The following is a 22,761-nucleotide window of genomic DNA, read 5'->3' on the forward strand; positions in this document are numbered from 1 at the left end:
TGCAAATTCATCTCTTATAATATCGAAACATTTAATTTACAAAGATGAAAGCGGATTAAGACTGGCACGCGTTTACTCTCTGATTTCAGCTGGCATGCTGGCCCACAAGCAAAACTGCTTCACTGACTTCCAGACTGCTGCTGAATATCTTATCAAAGAGGGCTACACATCCCCAAGCAAAATTACCATTAATGGAGGCTCCAATGGAGGACTTTTAGTGGGTATGACATTCTTTTATTTGATTTTATGCTGTTTTATTTTCTCTGTGGTAGTTTTTTTTTTTTTTTTTTTTTTTTTGATCCCATATTGTTCCCTCTGTACAATCCAAATGAAACTGAACAAATACAGCTCAGGAAAAATATCCCCATTGTCCTGCAAAGGTGAAATTTCACTGTTGGCAATCACAGTGTATCCTGCCGTTTTTATCTCTCATACTGCGTTCTGTACTTCTGTTTCTCTTACATTTGCAATATCAATACTAGTAACTGTTAAACCATGAATACAGTTTCATCTTTGTGTTTATCTCCCGTTCCGGGATCCTCAAGAAGCAGAATGACCTGGAAGTAAACAATGCTAGGTGTTTGTCATAGTTGGTTAAAACTGAAACTTCATGGAATACCAATAAACTGTCCTGGATATTCTGTTTTCAAAGACAGTCGCTGGGCTGACACTGCTACTTTAATTTCAGATTCAACTTTGGTATACTATTGAGAATGAATCAATATTTCAACAACAGTCTCCATCTATTTTAAGAAAAGGGAAATCAATAATGCAGTAACTTTTGTTGCAAGCTGTAGTTACTCCATTGTTTAATACACCAAGGTTCCAAAACAATATGTACCCAAATTCATTGCCATTAGTCCTCTTAATGGAGACCGGCCACGTGTACAAGAGATGGCTTGACATATTACATCTGTCTAGACAACTGCTTATCCGGTTGTAATGAGTCTAGGTTATGGCACGCTACTGAAAGTATCATATTCTGGGAATATATAAAGCAGCCTTTTTCTCTGTCTGTACATAGTTATTATTATTTATTTCTTAGCAGGCACCCTTATCCAGGGCAACTTACAATTGTTACAAAATATCACAGTACAAAGTATCACATTACAGAATATCACATTACAAAGTGTATACAGATAAGAACAGTTATAAAGTACAATAAAATCAGTAGCAAATAAGATACAATTTAATTAAGAGCAAACTAACAAATACAGTAAATAATTACATTTGAGAGCAAGTTTGACTAAGAGCAGTTATAGTAACAATATTTGCTTATAGAAGTAAAGTCCAGTAAGAGCATCCTAGTAAGTACGATAAATGGATGACAGTGATTTCAAATAAGAACAATTACAAAAAACATGAATACGGATACCTATAAGAGTAAAATTAAGTACAAGATACAGGAAATAATTAAGAGCAGTAGTAGAATACGGCAAGGTATGGAGCAGTTCAGTACGAGTACAAGTTGATGCAAGTACTGGTACAATTGGGTGCTCTATAGTCCAGTGTAGTCGAGAGTTGTGAGGTTTACAGATGCTGTCTGAACAGGTGTGCCTTGAGGAGGCGCCGGAAGGTGGTCAGGGACTAAGCAGTCCTGATATCCTTGGGTAGGTTCTTTCACCACTGAGGGGCAAGGGTGGAGAAGGAGTGGGTTTTGGAAGAAAGGGGGGGCGGGTACAGCTAATTGCTGTGCCGATTGGTGAAGGAGCAAGGGGGTGTAAGGAGAAATGATAACCTGGAGATAGCAGGGAGCAGAAAGAGTTTTTTTAAGATGGCGTTGGTGCAGGCCTGTTTTGAAGGCAGAGGCAGTCACCAAGGGAGCAGAGAGTTGTTGAGAAGCGAGGAAATGAAAGGGAGCAAAGCAGGGGCAGCAGCCTGTAAGACGCGAGTGGGGAGGGTGTCCAGAGCACACATGATGGGTTAATGGCTCTGCAGCAGGGAGTAAAGATCGGAGTCCGAGATGGGTGAGAAGGAGAAGGAGGGTAGAATAGTAGGGTTTGCAGAGGGTGATGGGGGAATGAGTGAGGGGTGAGTGAGGCCAGGGGGTGGGTGGGGAAGGAGGCAAGGTATTGAAGAGTTTGAGGATATCTGATTTTGGAGGAGGAGGCGGCAAAGTCATCAGCCAAGATAGAGGAAGGTGGAAGAGGGCTAAGGAGGGAAGAGAAGCTAAAGAAATTTTATGGGGATTGTTAATGGAAGACTGAAATAAGAGAGTGGTAATAGGAGCATTTAGCAGAGGTGAGTGTGGAAGAGGAGTGAGCGATAGAGATGCAAGGCAGCAAAGAGATTGTTTTTCTTCCATTTCTTTTCAGCAGAGCTCAGTTCAGTACGAGCGTAGTGAAGCACTGAGGAGAGCCAGGGTTGGGGTGAGGAGGGGTGAGGGGGCAAAGGGAGTCAAAGCAGGAGGTGAGGGAGGAGAAGAGGGTGGAGGTAGCCAAGTCTACAGAGAGTTGGGAGGAGTAGTCGATAGAGGGGAGGTGCGAGAGAGCTGTAAAGGAGAAGACCGGGGAAAGGGGGGGTGGGGGTGGCGAAGGAGTGAAGGGGAAAAAATCAAGCAGAGTGGTTAGGGTTGGAGAGGTAGATGTTGAAGTCACCTAAGGGGTGGAGGAGAGGAGAGGAGAGTGCAGTGGATAGAGGTCATGGTGTTCTTTTTAATGATGCTCATAGCTCTGATGTTTTGTTGTTACAGCTCTGGTGGAGGATGTGCATTACTAACGTTTATTTTTCTTCACTCCTCTCACAGCTGCATGTGTGAACCAGAGACCTGACTTGTTTGGTTGTGCTGTGGCTCAGGTTGGGGTCATGGATATGCTGAAGTTTCATAAATTTACTATTGGCCATGCCTGGACCACTGACTTTGGTTGCTCAGATATCAAAGAACAGTACAAATGGTTAATCAAGTAAGTAATCTGTTATGAACCAGTATGCAAAGTGCCCACTGAAAAGGTTACACTTACAGAATTTTTGTACACAAAAAGTTTGACCCTGTTAATACCTAACACGTGAACCAGTACATAAAACTACATTTGGTAATTGTTAGTACAAATCTGCAGGAAAACCAGTTTTTTTTTTTTTTAAATTTAATTTCACAACACAGTTGACGATCCTTTTTTTTGCATGTGTTTGTTGGTATGCCTGAGTTTACAGCATGATGATGCTCCTATGATGAGAAAATAGATCAACCAAAAGACCTGTCTGTGAAAATATACATGATTGCATAGCGTGGTCTGTGTCCATTAAATCGGTTTCCCTTTTATCATTTTATAAGGGGAATCTTTGAAATAGCATTCATTACAAGTATTACAACAGAGCCAGTAAAATCTGATATAACCCTAATGCGCAGAAACCAGGTTTTTAGCAAGAGATTAAGTATACTTACCATATACACGGTTACATATATAAAAACAAGTCCCAGCTGTGTTTTTAAATTAGTTTTTCATTTTGTATGAGTTATCCCCGGGTAATATGAGCCGATTTTAAATAAAAACATGCTACAAAGTTTCAGGTTCAATAACAATGAAAATGTACATTTTAGATTTTCTTGCTGTATATTATGCTAGCATTACGTGGATTACTTATTCCAGGCAATGTGAAATACAAACACTGCCCGTGCACGCATTGGGTATACAGTTAGAAGAAAGTTCTTTTGAAACCTTTCGCTATAACGTCCACCTGTTTCTTAATTACAAGACCATTGTGTGTAATTGTAATTAAAAGTATAAATCTTTTTTAATGTTTGGTTAATTAAACAATGTGTAATCTCTAAAGGTTATACCTAATGAGTTGTGTCCTATGTGGTATGATTGGAGTGGTGGGTATGATGAAATGAGCATTGTGTTGCTGTAGCTTAACCAGAGTGACCTGATGAGACTTTATTTAATTTGACTATTAAACAGGCTTTCCTACTCAATGCCAGTGCCCACTATTTGCAGTGTAATGTTTGATGTCAGATCTGTGCTTGGGAAAAGCATGATCTACAGTAAGCACGAAACACCATTCTGATTGATAGCAAGAGTGGGGCTATTTAGGCAAAGGGATATCTATATTCAATAATGCTGTGTTTATTAAGTAATGGAGAGACTGGGGATTGAGGTTGTAAAGTCATCACAGGTGGAGATGATTACTTATCCATTGGGGGGAAAGACTATCCAGTTGGAAGTCATTCAAGGCTGAGCAAGCATTCTCTGTAGTCCCTGAAACCTAATGAAGGTACACTAATAGATTACAGTGACACCCAATGCATACATATACATGCAGGTTATAACTTTTAATGCCAGGGTCTGTGCTTGATTTGAGAAACTCACACTATTAGATCTTGTTTTTGCCACTCAGGACTTTTTGAAACACAGAATGTTTTCTAGAATCAGTGCAGAAAGTCATTTGAGCCATTATCAGTTCTTTCTTAAACTAGAAATCAATGGTGAAGTGTGAATATGAGCTCTGATTCACTTAATGTCCATTAGCAATTTAAAATGAAACGTGCTTGCTTTTGCTTTGTGCCTAGGGTGGTAACAGCATGCAACTCAACATTGGTTTTAAATGAGCGTCCTAGTGAGTGCAGATCATTTGTAACTTGGACAGCAGTTTGAACCAGAAAATCGAGTACTACTGTGCCATACACATTATAAAGAATATCCAGCATCCTAGAAGACAAGCACTGACCTGGATTACTTTAGAAAGCAGCTGGTAAGAAGCTAATGGGGACCGACATAGGAAGGGTAACGACTGGAGAGAGAAGTTTTAAGAGTGCAGCCACATTTAAGAATCAATAATAAAGTTGCCTAAAATAATGTGTGATGATGATGCACTAACACAACGGCCTTTATGTTGTAGGTATTCTCCTCTTCATAATATCAAGGTGCCGGAGGAGGATGGAGTCCAGTATCCTGCCATGCTGTTGCTCACTGGAGACCACGACGACAGAGTGGTGCCACTGCACTCTTTGAAGTACATCGCAACCTTGCAGCACACTGTTGGCCGGAGTCCTAAACAGACCAACCCCTTGTTCATCCACGTTGATACTAAGTCAGGGCACGGTGCAGGGAAGCCAACCAGCAAAGTCATACAGGAGGTGGCTGACATGTTTGCCTTCATTTCAAGATGCCTTGATCTTCAGTGGATAAAATAGGAAAACTGCAGTTCATGTCTCTCGTAAACTGAAATACAATTAAGGTTATTTACTTACATTTGATAGTTTTAGATACCAATGCTTTTTAGGTTCATTAATCCAGATGTTAATCCAGGTGTTTAAAAATGGGATTGTATTCTCATGTGCTGTAGCTCATGTTGACATACTAAAACAAACAAAAGTTTTTTGTTGTTGGGTTTCTATGCGAGAAATGCTGAAAATTTGTTACATTAAATGTGGTTCTAGAGCACTGCTGTAGAAAGAACCAGTTCTTAATCTTATTGATTAGCACCAGCAGAAACGGAAATAAGAAAAAGTCGATTGCCAAACAATTCTTTAGATTCTGAAAGCATTACAGTGTCTAATTAGAGTCTGCTATTGTCTTTAATGCAGACCCAACCTTCAAACGGATCGTACAATAACTTGCATGATTCATCAGAACGTTCATAGTTACATAGCATAATGGGTTTCATAACTTGACATTCGGCAAGCCGCACAACAAAACCTAACAACAAAACTAAATTATTGGAACCTTCTACTTCAGAAAATGGACCATAAGTAGTCAACTAAAAGAATGTTTAATATATGCATTTTCAATTTAATGTGTTAAATGTAAGTATTGTTCTGCAGTAATAATATCAATGCCATGAAATACAATTGTATGTATTGTATATTTCTTTATAGACCGGTCATGTTTATTCACACATGTTTACAGTAATGGTGGTGCACTTCAACAATACAAGACCAGAGGTTCAAATTCTATGTAAAGCAGATTGATATAGAAAAAAAAAAAACATATTTATTTATCTTTAAAATATTGAGAGCATGTCACTTACTGAAAAAAAAAAACTGTATTTAAGCATTTAACAATATAACACTGCTGATTTTGTTTTCCTCAGTTGATCCTCAGCTATTTGATATCTCAATTGCTTTTTTAGTTCAAATTGAATTTCTACCTCTGGACAAACAGTAACTATGTTCACATTTACCTCTTTTAAATGCATTTCACACCAACAATAAACATTGCATACTGAACAATGAATCTTTGCTTCGAGCCCTGAACCTTTTTGAGTGTCTCATTTTTCCAATACATTGTGGTGCTTATGTATTTCATTTTTCATATATTTGGAGAAATCCTTATCCAATTTTGAGCACATTCAGTACAGAAACTGGCGATATATGGAGGAACCTGTGTGTCACTCTTCTCACATGCATGACAGTGTTCTGTTTCATGTGGCAGGCGGTGTATGTTACTAACATTCTAGTTTACAGGATGTTTGTTTTTGTTATTTCTTTAGAATGCATGCTACTGCTTAAATATAAAAATGGACAATTATACAGAACCTTTATTCTACAAAGACCAGTGATTTCATGCTGTGAGGAATTCATCCTCAAATGGATAATTTCTGGAGTGCCTGAGTTTGTCTGTTAAAGGTTTTAATATTAACAGTTGTAATGCTCTGGTCCTAAAAGTGGTGCAGTTCGGCTTTGCATTTATACCTTGCAAAAACTAGGAGGAGTAAAACTGCCTGTGTTTGGCAGATTGGTTAGACCTACACAGGAGCCATCAGTGGCTTATTAAGACTGTACCGGGCGGGCACATGGACCAAGGGGAAACCACGTTGTCAGACCAGTTCTGATGAGTCTCAGACGTATATTTGAGTATCCAAGATTAACATCTGTGCCTCACCGTAGCATGTAACGCCAGTCTCCCAAAGTCGCGTTTTACGTATTTTGCCATTTTTAACCGCACAAGTGGATTATTGTAATATATATATATATACGGGTATATTTTTAAATATATGTTTTATTATTGTTATTATTATTTATTTATTTATTTAAACTACAAAACTGAAGTGGGCTTTCACACAGCAAGTGTTTGATCAATGAAATGGAGCGAGAGGATCTATTGAGGGAGAACTTAACTTTCTCCTTGCTGAATAGTCAGCCAGTTTGTAGCGAATGGAAGCTGGATGTTCAGGATGCTGTCTACCACCTCGCTAATATTTTGTTAGTTTTAGGTTTCATGGGAGGAAGTGGCTTCTATGGTCTTCTCTACCTGTTCTTTTTCTTGTCATTGGGTTTTCTTTGCACTTCGATATGGGCTTGGATGGATGCTTGTGCTGCCGATATTTTCTCGTGGAATTTTACCCTTCTAGTGATCTGTGCGGTACAGATGGTGCACGTCGCCTACCAGCTCAGGAGTGTCACTTTTGACAGAGAATTCCAGGACCTTTATGGATGCATCTTCCAGCAACTGGGGATTCCCCTTACTGTCTATGGGGAAATAGTTTCTTGTTGCGATGGGCAGGTGACCACTTTGGAAAAAGACCACTGCTACGCAATGGAAGGCAGAACCCCTATCGAGAATCTTGCAATTCTGCTGTCAGGAAGGTGTGCTTGATTTAAAAATAAATAAAAAGTTAAACGTTAAAAAGGCATGCTTTCTGTAATTATTTAAACACATAAATAAGTACTGCTACCGTTGTGTATCGTTCATAACTCTATGCTAGATAGCATGCTTTATATTTAGTGCATAATATGCATAATATTTGGTACACGCAAGTCGCCTGTTGATGTGTTGTCATTTAACGTGACGGGTGTATTTCTGTTTTGGCAGGATCCGCGTGACAGTTAATGGGGAATTCTTACATTATATTTACCCCTATCAATTCCTGGATTCTCCCGAATGGGATTCGCTCAGACCTTCAGAAGAGGGCACTTTTCAGGTAGGCCAGCAAACGCAGTGCGCACTGACCGGTAGAGTAGTCTGTGGTGGTAATACTTAGTACATTTCTTTCAGAATAATATTCACATTTCTTTACCAAAATTGTAATTCACTGTTTTACTAAGTGTATGTGTTGTTCGAATGTTGTAATTTTGTTAAGTTATTATTATTATTATTATTATTATTATTATTATTATTATTATTATTATTATTATTTGAGTTTCTAACAGCTTTTTTCACATACCAGGTGACGTTGAGAGCAGACACAACGTGTCGTTATGTGGGCTGGAGGCGAAAGAAACTGTATTTACTCTTTGCTAAACACCGTTATATCGCCAAACTGTTTTCGGTCCTGATTGGGAATGACATAACTGAGAAACTCTTCTCGCTGAACGACAAAGTTTATGACAGAGATGGAATTCGCTATGATCTCAGATTACCCAGTTTTTGTCACGCGGCGTTGCCAGATTTAGAAAAGAACCCGACTCCGCCGGCGCTGGGCAGCCTTTCAAGAAGACAGCGGCAGAGTTAAAGAAAGTATTCAATATTGGTCGAACTTAATCTGTAATACACACCGAATTGACTGGTATACTTTTTTTTTTTTTTTTTTTAAAGCTAAGGCTAGTTTTTGTAAGTGCAGTGATTTATTAACTTTTGTAAAGGCCTACTGACAGTGATGCACAGGCATATTACACAAGTCTATTATTGCCTATTGATTTTGTGTTGTACATTTACACAAAACAAACTTGTATAACATGATGTGCTACAAACCTTATTATTTTTGTATTTATATTTTACTTTTTTTACAAATATTTTGTTAATAGCATTATTAGCAATTAACTTTTCATTTTTATGATGGTGTTCAGCTGTTTTCTTACATTCTAGCTGTGTTGTATCACCCATGTCAAGAATATGTTTTGTTTATGATGCTTTGTAATTACAAATGCATTCCTAAGAAGTAAATAATAACAAAGGCATACTACAATGAGATTCTTGTTGTCTCTAATTAATCATTAAAAGATTGGGTAACAATTTTGAGTGACATGAATAAGTCATATGCAGTTAAGGATACAGCTTTCAGGATTTTAAGATCATTCTTAACAGGTATGTTACATCTTGTTGGTGAAATCTGGGCCCATTCTGTCTTGCCTGCTTCCTTCAGCTCAGACAGATTGGATACACAATGCTTGGCTGCAGCTTTTTTCAGATCAGTCCAAAGCATTTCTAGTGGATTGAGATCTGGTGATTACAAATGCCATTTCAGAACTTCTGCTAAATCAGCCTACGAGGAGATGGTATCATTGTACTTTGTACAGTGTTTTGATACATGGCTGCATTCATTGGATCTTCAATCACATGAATGTCTCCAGTCCCTGAACGGCTAAAACACCCCCATATCGTTAACCAACTCTCATGTTTAATGAGGTTTTCTTCATTGAAAGCTTTCTTCTTTTTTCTTCAAACATATTGTGGTCCATTTTTGGAGAAAAGTTATATTTTAGTCTCATTGGGCCAGATAATTTTGTTGAAGATTGCTTCAGATTCTCATTTCCTGTTTAGAGTGCATTGTTTTGTATGTTTTTTGAGACTTGTAAAGTTACTAATAGCCTATTCACTCGCCCCGATCACTACAATTTGAAAACATGATTGTGAATGGAAATCCTGCCGTTTAAATATGCATTATTTAGGTAGTGTGGCTAGTTTATACAATAATATCAGTAATACTACATACCAGTCTTTGTATGTCTTTTTTTATTGAAGCAGGAAACTACTGAGTTGCAAAAAACATATTCAACATACATATGAAATATAAGCTCAAATGACAGTCTACATCACATCAGGGGCGTAGCTAGGAATAGATTTTTACTGAGGCAAAAATCTATTTTTTGTCCAAAAAAAAACTAAACACTGCGTATCATGTTCATGAAGCCTGAAGACTATTAGTGCAAACTGCAAAACAATGTAAGTTGCTAGCTCTTTTTACCCAGTGACCCACCTTGGATGATGTTTGAAATTTCATGACACATTTTTTTAAACAAATCTTCCAGCAAAAACACCACCAACCTAATATTCACGCTGTTAGAAATATGTGATATTAAAAATTCAAGAAGAATAGAACTTATAAATATTGATGACACTGATGCTACAACTGGAACTGATAAGATTGGTGCAGCCACTGCAGGGACTGGAAACACTGGTGCTGGCACTGCTGGCACTGGTAAGACTGGACCAGACACTGCAGGGACTGGCAAGACTGGTGCCGACACTGCTGGACTGGTAAGACTGGTGCTGACACTGCTGAGACTGATTTTTACCAGCTGCCTCAATGGGCTCTAGGCCTCTGCACACACATGCAGGGCACACCTATTGACTGTTTATTAACATGTAACTAAAAATGCTTAATTGTATATTAATTTAATACCAAAGATTGCATGTATGAATAAATTGAGCACTTTTTCACTTGTTCCTGCAGTACTACAGTGCCAAATATATAATATGCAAATGAATTCAGATGTTACAGTACTCATTATTTCTTCACAAAACCGGAAAGACAAAAAAAAAAAAAAAAGTTATATTAAAAAAAAAAAAAAGGTTTTTTTGTTTGTTTGTTTTTTTTTTTTTGTTTTTTTTTTTTAATGAAGACAGTGTTTATCCTATTAACACTGAAAAACCCACTTGAGACAACTAATTATTTTATGATCATTATGCATGTTCATTGATCAGTTTACTGTATTACGTTGCAACAGAGGCACGGTACATGTCCTGGGATTCCAACAGTATTTAAGCCCTTCTCAAGATGCGTCAACACATCAAAACTCCAATTCATTTTTCAGGTGGTATGAAAAAGAAACTCCGAGATAAACACATATTTTGGGCCAACTACAAAAGCATGAAAGTGTAAAATTAAACACAGGAACAGTGAATAAATAAACAAAAGCCTTTGCTATGCTCACAGTTTTTTTTTTTTTTTTTTGAAGAAAAACAGGGAGAAAGCTAACAAGAAAAATAGTGTTTCCCTGTCGACGAGACAGTAGATAGTCACGTGTTGATATTACATGACATTGTTATTACTAGACTGTAAAATAATGCATTACTGATTTATTTATTTTTTTTAATCTATAGACGACAGTTTCTGAAGAACTAAAGATACTGTATCACCTTGATGCTTTTACAATACTGCTAAGAACATTAATTCATCTTTTAAATTGGTATCTGTATTGAGTATTACAAAGGTTCATATCTGACCTAGTTTACTGATCTTGTCCCGAAAAACGAATTATTAATCAAGCAAGCAGAATAATGCACGAGAGAGAGAGAGAGAGAGAGAGAGAGAGAGAGAGAGAGAGAGAGAGAGAGAGAGAGAGAGAGAGGACGACCAATTCTTACTGCAAATGTTTTTTTTGTTGTTTTTTTTTAATATAATGAGAGCTCTGTTTGACACAAGTGATAGTTGTAAAGGGAAACAAAGCCAAACCAGGTACCTACAAACCAATAAGCCTGACTTCTATTATATGGAATCTTATGGAAACTATAATAACATCCAAAATGGAAAATTACCTATATGGTAAAAGAATCCTGTGAGACAGCATTGTTTTAGGAAAGGGAGATCATGTCTAAGTAACCTGCTTGACTTTTTGAGGATGCAAGATCGACAATGGATTATTGCAAAGCATATGACATGGTTTATTTAGATTTCCAGAAAGTCTGGCATAAAAGATGAATTCTCAAACTGAATGCAGTAGGGATTCAAAGAGATGCATGCACATAATTAGGGAGTGGTTAACATGTAGAAAACAGAAAGTACTGATTAGAGGAGAAACCTCAGAATGGAGCGAGGTAGCCAGTGGAGTACCACAGGGATCAATATTAGGTCCTCTGATCTTCCTAATCTACATGAATGACTTAGATTCTGCTACACAAACTTGATAAAATGTGCAGATGACACAAACATAAGAGTGGCAAACACATTTGCAGCAGCAAAGGTCATTCAGAATGATCTAGACAGCATTCAGAACTGGGCAGACACAGGACAAATGACATTTAATATAGAACAGTGTAAGATACTGCACGCAGGCAATAAAAATGTGCATTATAATTACCATAAGTTTATGCTGACTCATAAATGTCTTCATCAAGACAATGTGGGGAAGCTATAAAAAAGCCAACAAAATGCTCAGATATATAGTGAAAAGTGTTGAATTTAAATCATGGGAAGTAATGCTAAAACTTTACAATGCATTAGTAAGACCTCATCTAGAATATTGTGTTCAGTTCTGGTCACCTCGCTACAAAAAGGATATTGCTACTGTATAAAGAGTGACCAGAATTATCCCTGGTTTAAAAGACATGTCTTATGCAGAGAGGCTAAAAGGATTGAATCTATTCAGTCTTGAACAAAGAAGACTACGCGGCGATCTGATTCAAGCATTCAAAATTCTAAAAGGTACTGACACTGTCGACCCAGGGGACTTTTTCGACCAGAAAAAAGAAACAATGACCAGGGGTCACAAATGAAGATTAGATAAAAAGACATTCAGAACAGAAAATATGAGGCACTTTTTATACAGAGAATTGTGAGGGTCTGGAACCAACTCCCCAGTAATGTTATTGAAGCTGACATCCTGGGATCCTTCAAGAAGCTGCTTGATGAGATTCTGGGATCAATAAGCTACTAGCAAAGAAACAAGCAAGATGGACTGGATGGCCTCCTCTCGTTTGTAACCTTTCTTGGGTTCTTATCTTCTTATCTCTACAAAGGAACCACAAAATTGAAGTCAGCAAGTACAGCACATGTTGTCTTAAATTCTCTTGTCAAGTGTGTGTACATATCAAACCCCTTCAAGCTGTAATCATGGTAACTGAGCTTTTATGGCATAATAACAGAATGTCAGGAACTTCAGACAGACTGAGTTTTAAATAATCTCCTTACATTTAACTATTTGTGTTATAGTAATAATATTTTATAGATTTCTCTTTTAGTTTTTGGAAAATACATTAAAGGAGCATAAACCAGTGTTTAATAATCAACTTTCCTTTAATTTCTTCATTTCTGTAATGTGAATGTGGAAGTATATTGCCTGAAAATAAACAAAGTGAAAACTGACTGATCTATGCCATTCAAAAGAAGTCTTCTCAAAATATGCACAGTCCTCTATTTGTTAAACATTTTAACGTAAACACGCATTAAAAGAAAAATGACTGGGTGGCAAAATGTACTTACCCACTATTATCTCATTCCCTTGACTTCATGAGGCCCGAGGGGGTACAAACTGGTTCAGCTGAAACGTGTTTGGTGGTCAGCCCCAGTTGCCCTTGGTCAACATGACATAACTGCCAAATAATCTAACACAATTGTATTACAATTAAAGATTATATCCCTTTTTAATTGTTGAGTAAAACACTTAGAACTGAGGAGTATGAGAACTCCAGACTGCTGCTTGCAGGTAGTGTCCTATCTGACCAGCAGAGGATTGTACATGGGGAAAATATCATATCAAACCTGTAAGGGGTATCCCATTTCCCAACAGCTGGTAATTTAAAGAAATCACTTGAACATGTTTACATAATCAACAAGCTTGAATCTCAAAATGTAGCTGATTTACCTTGAGCCAAAACAGATTTCTACATTTTGCCATTAATTAGCTTCTGATAATCGTTTTTGTTTGTGGGCCTATGTATCATATCATAACAAACCAGTTTCAATCATGGACTGCAGCAGTCCATGAAATTCACCACAACCAATCAGCTGGTAGCAAAGATGAAACTACTGGTACATATCTTTGTCTCCCCCTGGTGGAACTGTTGCAACATGCAAGAACAAAGGCGGGCCAGCTGGGCGGTGCTGCCCGCTGTCTCGCACGCGTTTCTTGCCCATTTTAGTCAAAGCCTGCCAGCACAGAGAATATGAGAAGATCTCATTGAACCGAACAAGGCTGACTGGAACGGGTTTCCAGTTAGCCCACATTTTCAACTGTCACAGCTGAGCACTTGCTCTTATTGATTATATTGTTTTATTTGTTGAAATTACAAAGACTACAAGAGACGGGTAAGTGATTTTCTACCGAGGAAAGCTGCATGTTTGAGAGTCGTGATATACTATATTTGAGAAGGTCGTGGATACGCGGCTATAATTGGAACAGAAAGTTAGGAGCTGTGCTTTTTGTATTATTATTATTATTATTATATTATTATTATTATTATTATTATTATTATGGTGTGGGATTAACAAGAAATTCTTGATTTATCAGAAGAACTAAATAGTCTTGCAGGCTGTTTAACCACAGGGACGTCATCTACAAACACGGCTGTCCCCTGCAGTTATGATTGTGACGACATAATAAAATACCTGCTATAATATATATATATATATATATATATATATATATATATATATATATATATATATATATATATATATATATATATATATATATATATATATATATACATAATATAATAATAATAATAATAATAATAATATAATAATAATAATAATAATAATAATAATAATAATAATATTGTTCTGCGGATACTGTACTTGTGTTTTTTCTGTAGTAGGCTACATTTTCGTAAATAACTCCGGACTATACATTTACCAGAATATTTATAAAAACATATTACGATGTGTGTTAAATGTTTTAAGCGACCGCTGAAGTGATTGCGTTGCACAAATTCAGAGCCCATTTGTACAAGAACAGGTTCAACACTTTCTAAAAAAAAAAATTAAAAAATGTTGGGATATATGCTTCGGATATTCTAGAACTCGTTTAGGTATTAAATATGACGAAATGCTCTTTTTCATGTGTTGGACATTCTTGTCAAGTCATTACAACTGAAAAGCAAGACGCACCTAATTTGTTTAAAACAAACAAACAAAAAGTTTGCACTACAAAGTAGCGCTAGAAATTAAATTGCTTATTGCTGTTTAGATGTTAGGTGTTCTTTCCGACTATATAACAGAAACGTGGTCAAGAACGGTGCATGTAGACTGTAAATCAGTTATTGATGCTGAAAATTAAGCAAGGTAGGTCTATACTATATTTAACCCAATGTGTTGTTACTTACAATGAATATATAGACCGCCCTACTGTTCTTCTAAAGGAGTACAATAGAAAGCAAAGTCAAAAGGACTAAACGCCAGTAAGCGACATCATTTCAATAAGAGATTACCTCAGCACCTGTGAGACGCGGGCAGTGAGAAAGCAAAGGCTCTTGAGTGACGAGGAAAACATTCATCTGTACCCCCCCCCCCAAAAAAATAAGCCAATTATGTACTCCACCGTTTAAAATTAATTGTGAACAAATAAACGTGTTTGTACATTTTGTTTAAAATTATGTGTTCCAATGTTATTCTCAACATGTATTCAAAACATGTACACAAACTGTACGTATCCTGACGAGGCTGGGATTCTGTTTCGGGTTTTTGGTGATAATGACCCGAGTGAGCAGGGAAATTCTCGCTCAGTTGCTAACGCACACAATGATCACTCCAGCCAACGTTTTCGTTACTTATGTGACCAGAAACACTCGATAGAATGACAGCCTTATTATGCATATGTGGTTGTACTTTTATTATTATTATTATTATTATTATTATTATTATTATTATTATTATTATTATTATTATTATTATTATTTAAAATATATTAACTTTTTTTTAAAAAAACTTTCACCCGTTGTGCGTTTGTTTGCTTTATCTATGCTGTGGTACCTGAAAAAAAAATCTATAAACCCCAAGCAAATAACCAAAATGTCTTTACTATAAGAAACAAGGTGGCTCAGTACTAATGATATTAGAGCTAATAAGAGGTAAATAAATAGATTTAACCTTGGATTATTTCTCTTTCCGCAGGGATATTCCAGGATGGCTGCCTCTACAGAAATTACATTAGCCACAAGCCTGTATACATCAATCCCTGCTTTCACCCACAGTGTGGTGCAGGACTGGGGTCCTGAGCACAATGGAACAGTCTGTGAGGACTGGAAGGAGGTTCACCATGTGGTCTTTCATACCGCAAATGTCTGTTTTGCCATTGCGCTTATTATTCCAACTACACTAAACCTTCACATGATATTTCTACGCATCATGCTGATGATAGGTAAGTGAAAAAAGGTATTTGTTCTTCGCCTGTATATACCATTTTGAAATCTGCTTTAAAATAGTAGTGTGGTTTATGCATGTGATATATTTTGATTCTAGTAGTGTATGTAACACGTGTCAGGGGTCACTCTTGAAATCAGGACTTGAAGGATGTGCTGCATTAACAATACTTCTGTTAAGAAAGGGGAACAAGACTAAAAGGCTAAAATATGCACAAGAACACAAATTGGACTATGGGACAGTGGTCAAAGGTGCTTTGGACTGTTGATGGATGGACAACGACACTTGTGCCTTCTGCCAGTTCTGTTGTCAATTCAACACTTGTCTTCTGTCTGTTCCTTAAGGATATTATCTTCAAGTGTTGCTCATCCTTGTTAAACAACTTTTTTGAGTCTTCCAGTCGTGGTTTTGTCAATTATGGATGATGTTTCCTCTGTACTTGTTGATTATGCTTTGGACACCACACCTTGAAAATCAAGTGATGTGAGCAATTTTACTTTGAGTAAATTGTTGATACTCATAATGCATCAGAGTAGAAAAATGCAACATGTCTAAGACTTTTGCACAGCAGTGTACATAAACGCTAGAAACACAATGTGAATATCCCATGGTCTTGTAACTATGTTTTCTTTTGTTCCCAACAGGATGCTGTCTTTTCATTGCCTGGGCAACCCTCTACAGATGTGCCTTAGATATTATGATCTGGAACTCAGTGTTCCTTCTTGTCAATTTCATGCATTTTTTCTACCTTGTATACAAAAAGAGACCAGTAAGTAAATCAGCCCAGCCGTGTGAATTGCTTTTCAGTAGTTTGGTACTGGGACTGATCTTCGAAAGCACTAGGTATTCACACCTACCTTTAATGTTTTCATTTTTGTACAGATTAAAATCGATAGGGAGTTAAGTGCTGTCTACAGAAGAATGTTTGAGCCTCTTCATGTTCCTGCAGACATGTTCCAAAGACTGACAGGGCAGTTCTGCACCATCCAGACACTTAAAAAGGACCAGATGTACGCTGCAGAGAACAAGACCTCTGTCGATGGCAGACTCAGCGTTCTGCTAAAGGGAAAGTATGCACTGCTCCCAACTGAAATCACTGAAAAAATTAACTACAGTTACATTTGCTTTGTCCATCCACAACTTCGGAAACACTTACTCAATCCACCTGTTCTGAGATAAGCTACAGCTAGATTTTTAAGAGCATTTTACAAGACCAAGTAAGGCCACTGGATTGCATTAAACTCTTACTTTTAGTGGCAATACTGCAACAGCCACAAACAGGTGAATGACACAATCCAGGGTGATTCCAGTGCTGTAAAATGCTCTAAAAATCCAGCTGTGGCTTATCCTAGTGGGGTGTAGGTTGAACAAATTGACCCTTAAAAAGGTTTAAAAGCGTCTGTTAAAAAAACAAAGCTGACAGGTTTAAATTAAAATGTAACTGAGAAGAGCTGTTGTTTTTATTTCTGTGCCCTAATAGAATGAAGGTCTCATATCGCGGACATTTTCTGCACAACATTTATTGTAATGCCTTCATAGACTCTCCTGAATTCAGATCAACTCAGATGAACCGCGGTGAAAGATTCCAGGTAACAACATTAGCTGTGCAGAGAAATGTAAATATATGATTCTACTAAGTACAAAACTTTCCATTCTGTTTCAAACAAGTTCATTATTAGAAAACATACAATGCAATAAGGGTTTTCATACCAGCTGAAAGGGTTTGGACAAGAAACTGGAAGGCATTTTTTCTAACATTATTACTTTGGATAAGTTGACAATATTAGACTAATAATTTAATACTTCTTAATAAGGATACCACGACAATCTAGGGCGTACCATTTGAAGACTTGTCAATGGAAAACATGAACCTATATACTACTTCCATAAGAATGAGTTTAGGACCACTCATGTTTTGACGAGAAGAGACTGCAAGGTGTTTAAAATGTTCTGGAGGGATGCATGATCATTCTTTAAGGATTACTGTCAACAATTCGCACAGGGTTTTTTGTGTGGACACTTGCATTAAAGTCAGATTCCTTTATGTTTTTAGTGCCAAATCTAAAAAGATAATTCTTAATAGTAAAGATTTGCTGTTGCAGTCTGATGTGTGATGAAACAATGTAGGTTATTGAGAAGTTCGCTGTTCAAGATCTGTTAATAAACTGTCTCTGCAGGTCAGCGTCACAGCGGAAGAGAGCTGCAAGTTCTTGTGCTGGTCTCGAGAAAGGCTAACCTATTTTTTGGAGTCTGAACCTTTCTTAAATGAAGTGTTCAGGTATCTTATCGGCAAAGACATTACCAACAAGCTGTACTCATTAAATGATCCCACATTAAGTGATAAGGTTTGTCCTGCATTTCTAAATTAATATATAGTGATTAGGATGCTGTTCAGAGGCACTGCACTTGTGAACTCTTTATACAGCTGAACATGATGAGAGAGACTTGATATGGAAAAGCTGCACAAACATATGCATCAATCAACTCTAGGTATAACATGGTATACAAAATATTATGGGTTTTTAAAAAAATAAAAAAAATGACATACATGTCTTAGTGACATAGATTTATTTATCCTTTTTATTTTGTAAAAATGTGTTTTCAGGAATAAAAAAAGGTTGATAGTCACAAAACTGTTCTGGACTATTGGTAAAGAACCAAGTCTAGATTTATTAGCACCATCATGTGGTAGAATATTGTAATTATTCTTCTAACTGCTTCTTATTTCCCCTGAAAATTCTGATTGGTTGATGTCAATCACTCTATATTATCTGTCTAAATGATGCAACAATTAGTTTGTTGTTAGCAGTTAGTTGTTACAAGTTAATAAACTAAAAAGCACCACTTGGGAATATTCCTGAGAACCAAGCTGCTCCCAATCATAGAAAAAGTTGGATCGGAGACACCAGCTATGATGTGACAACAGCGGTACAATGAACGCAATGGACAGGTACCGTAGGTTACTTTTAATTAAAGTCTTTAAGTTGATTTTTACAGACAGCCAAAAAGTTGGACCGCCAGCCCGGCCTGTGCTCTCAGCTGTCAGTGATGCAGATGAGGAACAGCATGGCCAGCTCCAGTGAAACCGATGACGTTCTGAACCACTTCCTCCATGGGGGCTCCACGGCCACTCTGCGTAAGTACAGGCTAGACTGCAGTTCTCCACTGTCAATGCGTGTCAGCCCATGCTTCTGAGCCTAAGTAAAACCCCAGCATGGTGTATCATACGCAGCTGTGAAAGAAAATGTTGTTCCAATCTGTGTGTCGTAGCAAATTGCCTTCTGTTTTGCCAGCAATAGACTACTGTGCACTAGGTGGGGCTGGCGCTTATAAATGTAAGGACATTTTGGCTGATAAAGCCCATATTAGGTATCTATGGCAGGCAGCTGGAACAGATGAGTAGCACCAGAACTCATAGTCAAAGCAGCACTTAGAATGACAACAAATATCAGAAAGAGGCAAGGGGATAGTAAAATGATAATGACAAAATATATATCATTTGAAGCTATTAAGCATTGTATGCTGTGTGCTACCCTTAGTAGAGCTTAGTTGAGCTGTTAGTGTTTTGTAGCTGTACAAAGGGTAGTAATTTAAACATCACACAGCTCTTACGTTTTCATTTTACAAATAAGAAATAACTTGTGTTTCTGTAATTAACCCTCTCAGGTACTTCTCAGTAGTTCACACTCCTATGCATGCAACTGTAACTTCAGCGGCCCACACTGCATGCTTGTGACTTGTCGCCCTGCACCCGAAAGGGACGAGCTGTCCTGATAATGAAGCCTGTCAGAAAAGAGATATTAAATTCCATGCCTGCATATTATTTTCAGAAGAGATGTTCAATGTAATTGCTTCCACCATATTAATTAGATTCTTACTCTGTTCCGTTTCATTATTTCTCCTTAACCGTAGACTGTTGGAAGTAACAAGCCTGTTAATAATCTGCATCATTTGTAATCATTTAGACCAGAGTGGTTTAGCACAATTACAATGACAAACAATATTCACAGCTGAATTCACACTGGCATTTATATGAAGGGTGATTAGAAAGTAGGTTTACCACATCAACGCACCCTGCATTACTTTCTAATCACCCTGAAAATTAATCTAAATGTTAGGGTGTATTGTAGATTAAAATGTGTGCAGTTTGTTCTTTGTTATTTAGTAACATATCAAAGGTTTCTAATGTTAAAAATAAGGTGGTGCGCAGAGCTCAGATGGTATAATTCAGTTAGATTATAAGGTCAGTAACACTGGTGCCAAGTACCAGGTTCTTTCATGAAGGAATATCCTTTGAAAAATCAGTTTTTGTTTTTTGGCATTGGTACCACTCTTAGAGGCTCTCCAGTTATATAGTTTATTGAATGCCAAGCAATACAAACACAGCTGTTTTGAAACCAAGCAGGAAACAGAACACCTTGTTTGCTGGCATGATACTGCCCAGGATAATTTACACTTAAAGGTAAAAAAAAAATGAAATGTTTACTTTGGAAATATTTACTTTAATGAAACTAACATGTTTGAAGAAATGATCTTGTCTATTGCAACATTCGTGTGTCGATTCCTATGTAGGCCCTCTTTTGTATTTATTTTCCTACTGCGCATCTATTTTTTAATGTTTTAAACAGTATCATCTTTTTAATATTTATTCTGTCTCATAATGCTAAATGGGATGCTGAAGACTGGAGTTGTTTAATGATTCTAAAAAAAAAATGTTTTCCTATTTTTGTTTGCAGATAACACAAGGCCTTCAACCAAAATGAAGCCTATTGAAGAAACTGTTGAAGATGATGTCTTTGAACTTGCCGCCAGAGCTAAACGATCAGGCCCAAGACAAGAAGCTGGAGGGAGGACCGCAAGGACTGAAGCGGTTTAACCCAATGATGACTACAGCCCCTAGCTGCAAGAATATCACCACTTTAAATGGCTGTACCTCTTCTCTTCTCCAACTGACACCCAGAGCGTTTTGAAGTTGATCCTCTTGAAATGATGGAAAACGAATAAGAAACGGTCCTTTTCTGTGTGTTTGTGTGTTTAGTTATATAGTATTTATCTGTGTGTGTGTCTTTTTATGCTTTTACAGGACAGCGTTGTTCACACATTCCTGAAATAAACTTGCCACTAGCACATTACACCTTTTTGAATCGGTGCCAGCAGGTAAACCGAGTTCTTACTTCAACTTGTTTTTGGAACAGAAGGATATTCCTGTCACAGCACTGTAAATCAATGCCATGATAATAGGTAGGTTGTACATATTTTATTGTACAGAACATAAATACAAGGCTGGACAGCAGGAATATAAACCCTTCCCTAAAATGAACACTTCATGCCAGCGCGCACTCCTGGTTTAATAAAGTGTGGGAACAAGCTGTATACTGACAATAGTGAAATGAAGAAAGACCCGCAAGCAGCTCCCAAACCAGGCAGTTGGAGCAGGGCCTGTCAAGACCATCTGCCAGGTGCAAGTTTTGAAGCCTAAAGCTTGAGCCTGTGTTTACTGGGGAAAAAGGAAGTGCAAAGACTTTCAAAAGGCCATCCTGCACACAGTAGTTTTGAGAAGAGCATAACGCAGTGGTTCTTTGTGATTAGTCTGGATTTTTCATTCCTCAAAATCAGTCCTGGATTGTGTAGATCAAGATGAGATAGCATTGAAGACCCTTAGCTACTAGGACATAAAGTGCCCAAAACATGATTAGTAATACTTTTCCCTGGCCGCCTAACCAGAACCCTGAAACTCTCACCAAAGACATACAAGAAAACTAGGGATCCTTGCCAGGGTATCATGGTATCAGTAATGTTGAAACAGTGTGAAGAAAATTGTAGATTAACAAAATGCAGTAAGAGTTTTTCAGGAATGCACCAACAACCACTCTATTGATTAATTGTGAAAACTTCCAACTATCATGATAAAACAAAATATTGTTCTAGTGTAAATGATACCAGACCAGTGTGATGATAATGGAGTGAGAAGAGCACATAGTCTCAGTTTTTACAGAATATCACAATATTCTCTTAATTATTCACAGAAACAACCTTCGTGAAGCAGCTTTTTTTCACCCATCACTTTGTAAAAGAATGTCACGTTTGATACATTTTATTCATTAACTGGGGTCTTTTTTCTTTCTTTTTTTTTTACGGCACTGTTGAAATGCTGTTCATGATATAACTACATGTCAGTATTTAGGAAGTTTATACAGATATTCAACTGTATAGATGCAGGATTGGTGGCTGTATAGTTTTTCAAGGAAAGTCTTGTTTGACTGCTATGTTAAGAGGAAGGCTTAGCCAAATCTAAATACTGTACTCAATCAGAAATGAAGATAACCCAGATTGAATGAAAACCAGGTTAGGGGACATCATCTTCTCCACCTCCAGAGGGTTTTGAAATTGAACCGATAAAATGAGTTTTCTGTTCTTGACCTAATTCTCAAATGGGCATAAACCAATAGTAGGCTGCAAAAAAACATAATTAGAACTGGATAAAGTATTACTGGGAACACAGTGATTATTTTGTTTAATGAACAAAGCACACTTGAATAAAATAATATAAATGTCCAAATATTTCAATATAGTATCTTAGAGAATACTAGTTCATTTTCACGGTTTTACAAAGAGATTTTTTTTTAATATGTTGTGTATGTTTTTGTGACCTTTGTTCACTTTTAAATTTTTTTTTTTTTTTTTTTTTTTCACAAGGTGCCTTTATCAGATGTGAGCTATGATTCAGGCCATTGGCAAGTTTTGTATACAAGCAGCACAACATTACATGCTCAACACAAATAAAAAATATTATCAAATAGA

The 22,761-nt window shown here is 37.1% G+C and overlaps 3 protein-coding genes across 3 annotated transcripts in view; all 3 read left to right on the forward strand.

The window, feature by feature from the left end:
• LOC121316275 (prolyl endopeptidase-like) overlaps window positions 1–6,173 on the forward strand; it is a 44,770-nt gene extending 38,597 nt beyond the window's left edge. The window contains exons 13-15 of the mRNA XM_041251255.1: window positions 90–221; window positions 2,747–2,903; window positions 4,837–6,173. Of these exons, the coding sequence (XP_041107189.1) occupies window positions 90–221; window positions 2,747–2,903; window positions 4,837–5,131 (584 nt within the window). The 3' untranslated portion in view covers window positions 5,132–6,173. The remainder of the gene's footprint in view (window positions 1–89; window positions 222–2,746; window positions 2,904–4,836) is intronic.
• Window positions 6,174–6,723: 550 nt separating this feature from the next.
• On the forward strand, window positions 6,724–9,006 carry LOC121316277 (popeye domain-containing protein 3-like). Its single transcript, XM_041251257.1, has 3 exons — window positions 6,724–7,525; window positions 7,752–7,860; window positions 8,107–9,006. The coding sequence occupies exons 1-3, from the start codon at window positions 7,023–7,025 to the stop codon at window positions 8,389–8,391; spliced, it is 897 nt and encodes a 298-aa protein (XP_041107191.1). The 5' UTR covers window positions 6,724–7,022; the 3' UTR covers window positions 8,392–9,006.
• A 4,732-nt stretch (window positions 9,007–13,738) lies between these two features.
• Window positions 13,739–22,761, forward strand: LOC121316276 (blood vessel epicardial substance-like). Its single transcript, XM_041251256.1, has 8 exons — window positions 13,739–13,905; window positions 15,712–15,958; window positions 16,605–16,729; window positions 16,843–17,030; window positions 17,441–17,549; window positions 18,138–18,305; window positions 18,958–19,096; window positions 20,697–22,761. The coding sequence occupies exons 2-8, from the start codon at window positions 15,724–15,726 to the stop codon at window positions 20,834–20,836; spliced, it is 1,104 nt and encodes a 367-aa protein (XP_041107190.1). The 5' UTR covers window positions 13,739–13,905; window positions 15,712–15,723; the 3' UTR covers window positions 20,837–22,761.

Source organism: Polyodon spathula, chromosome 5 (genome assembly GCF_017654505.1).
Source record: "Polyodon spathula isolate WHYD16114869_AA chromosome 5, ASM1765450v1, whole genome shotgun sequence".
NCBI lineage: Eukaryota > Metazoa > Chordata > Actinopteri > Acipenseriformes > Polyodontidae > Polyodon > Polyodon spathula.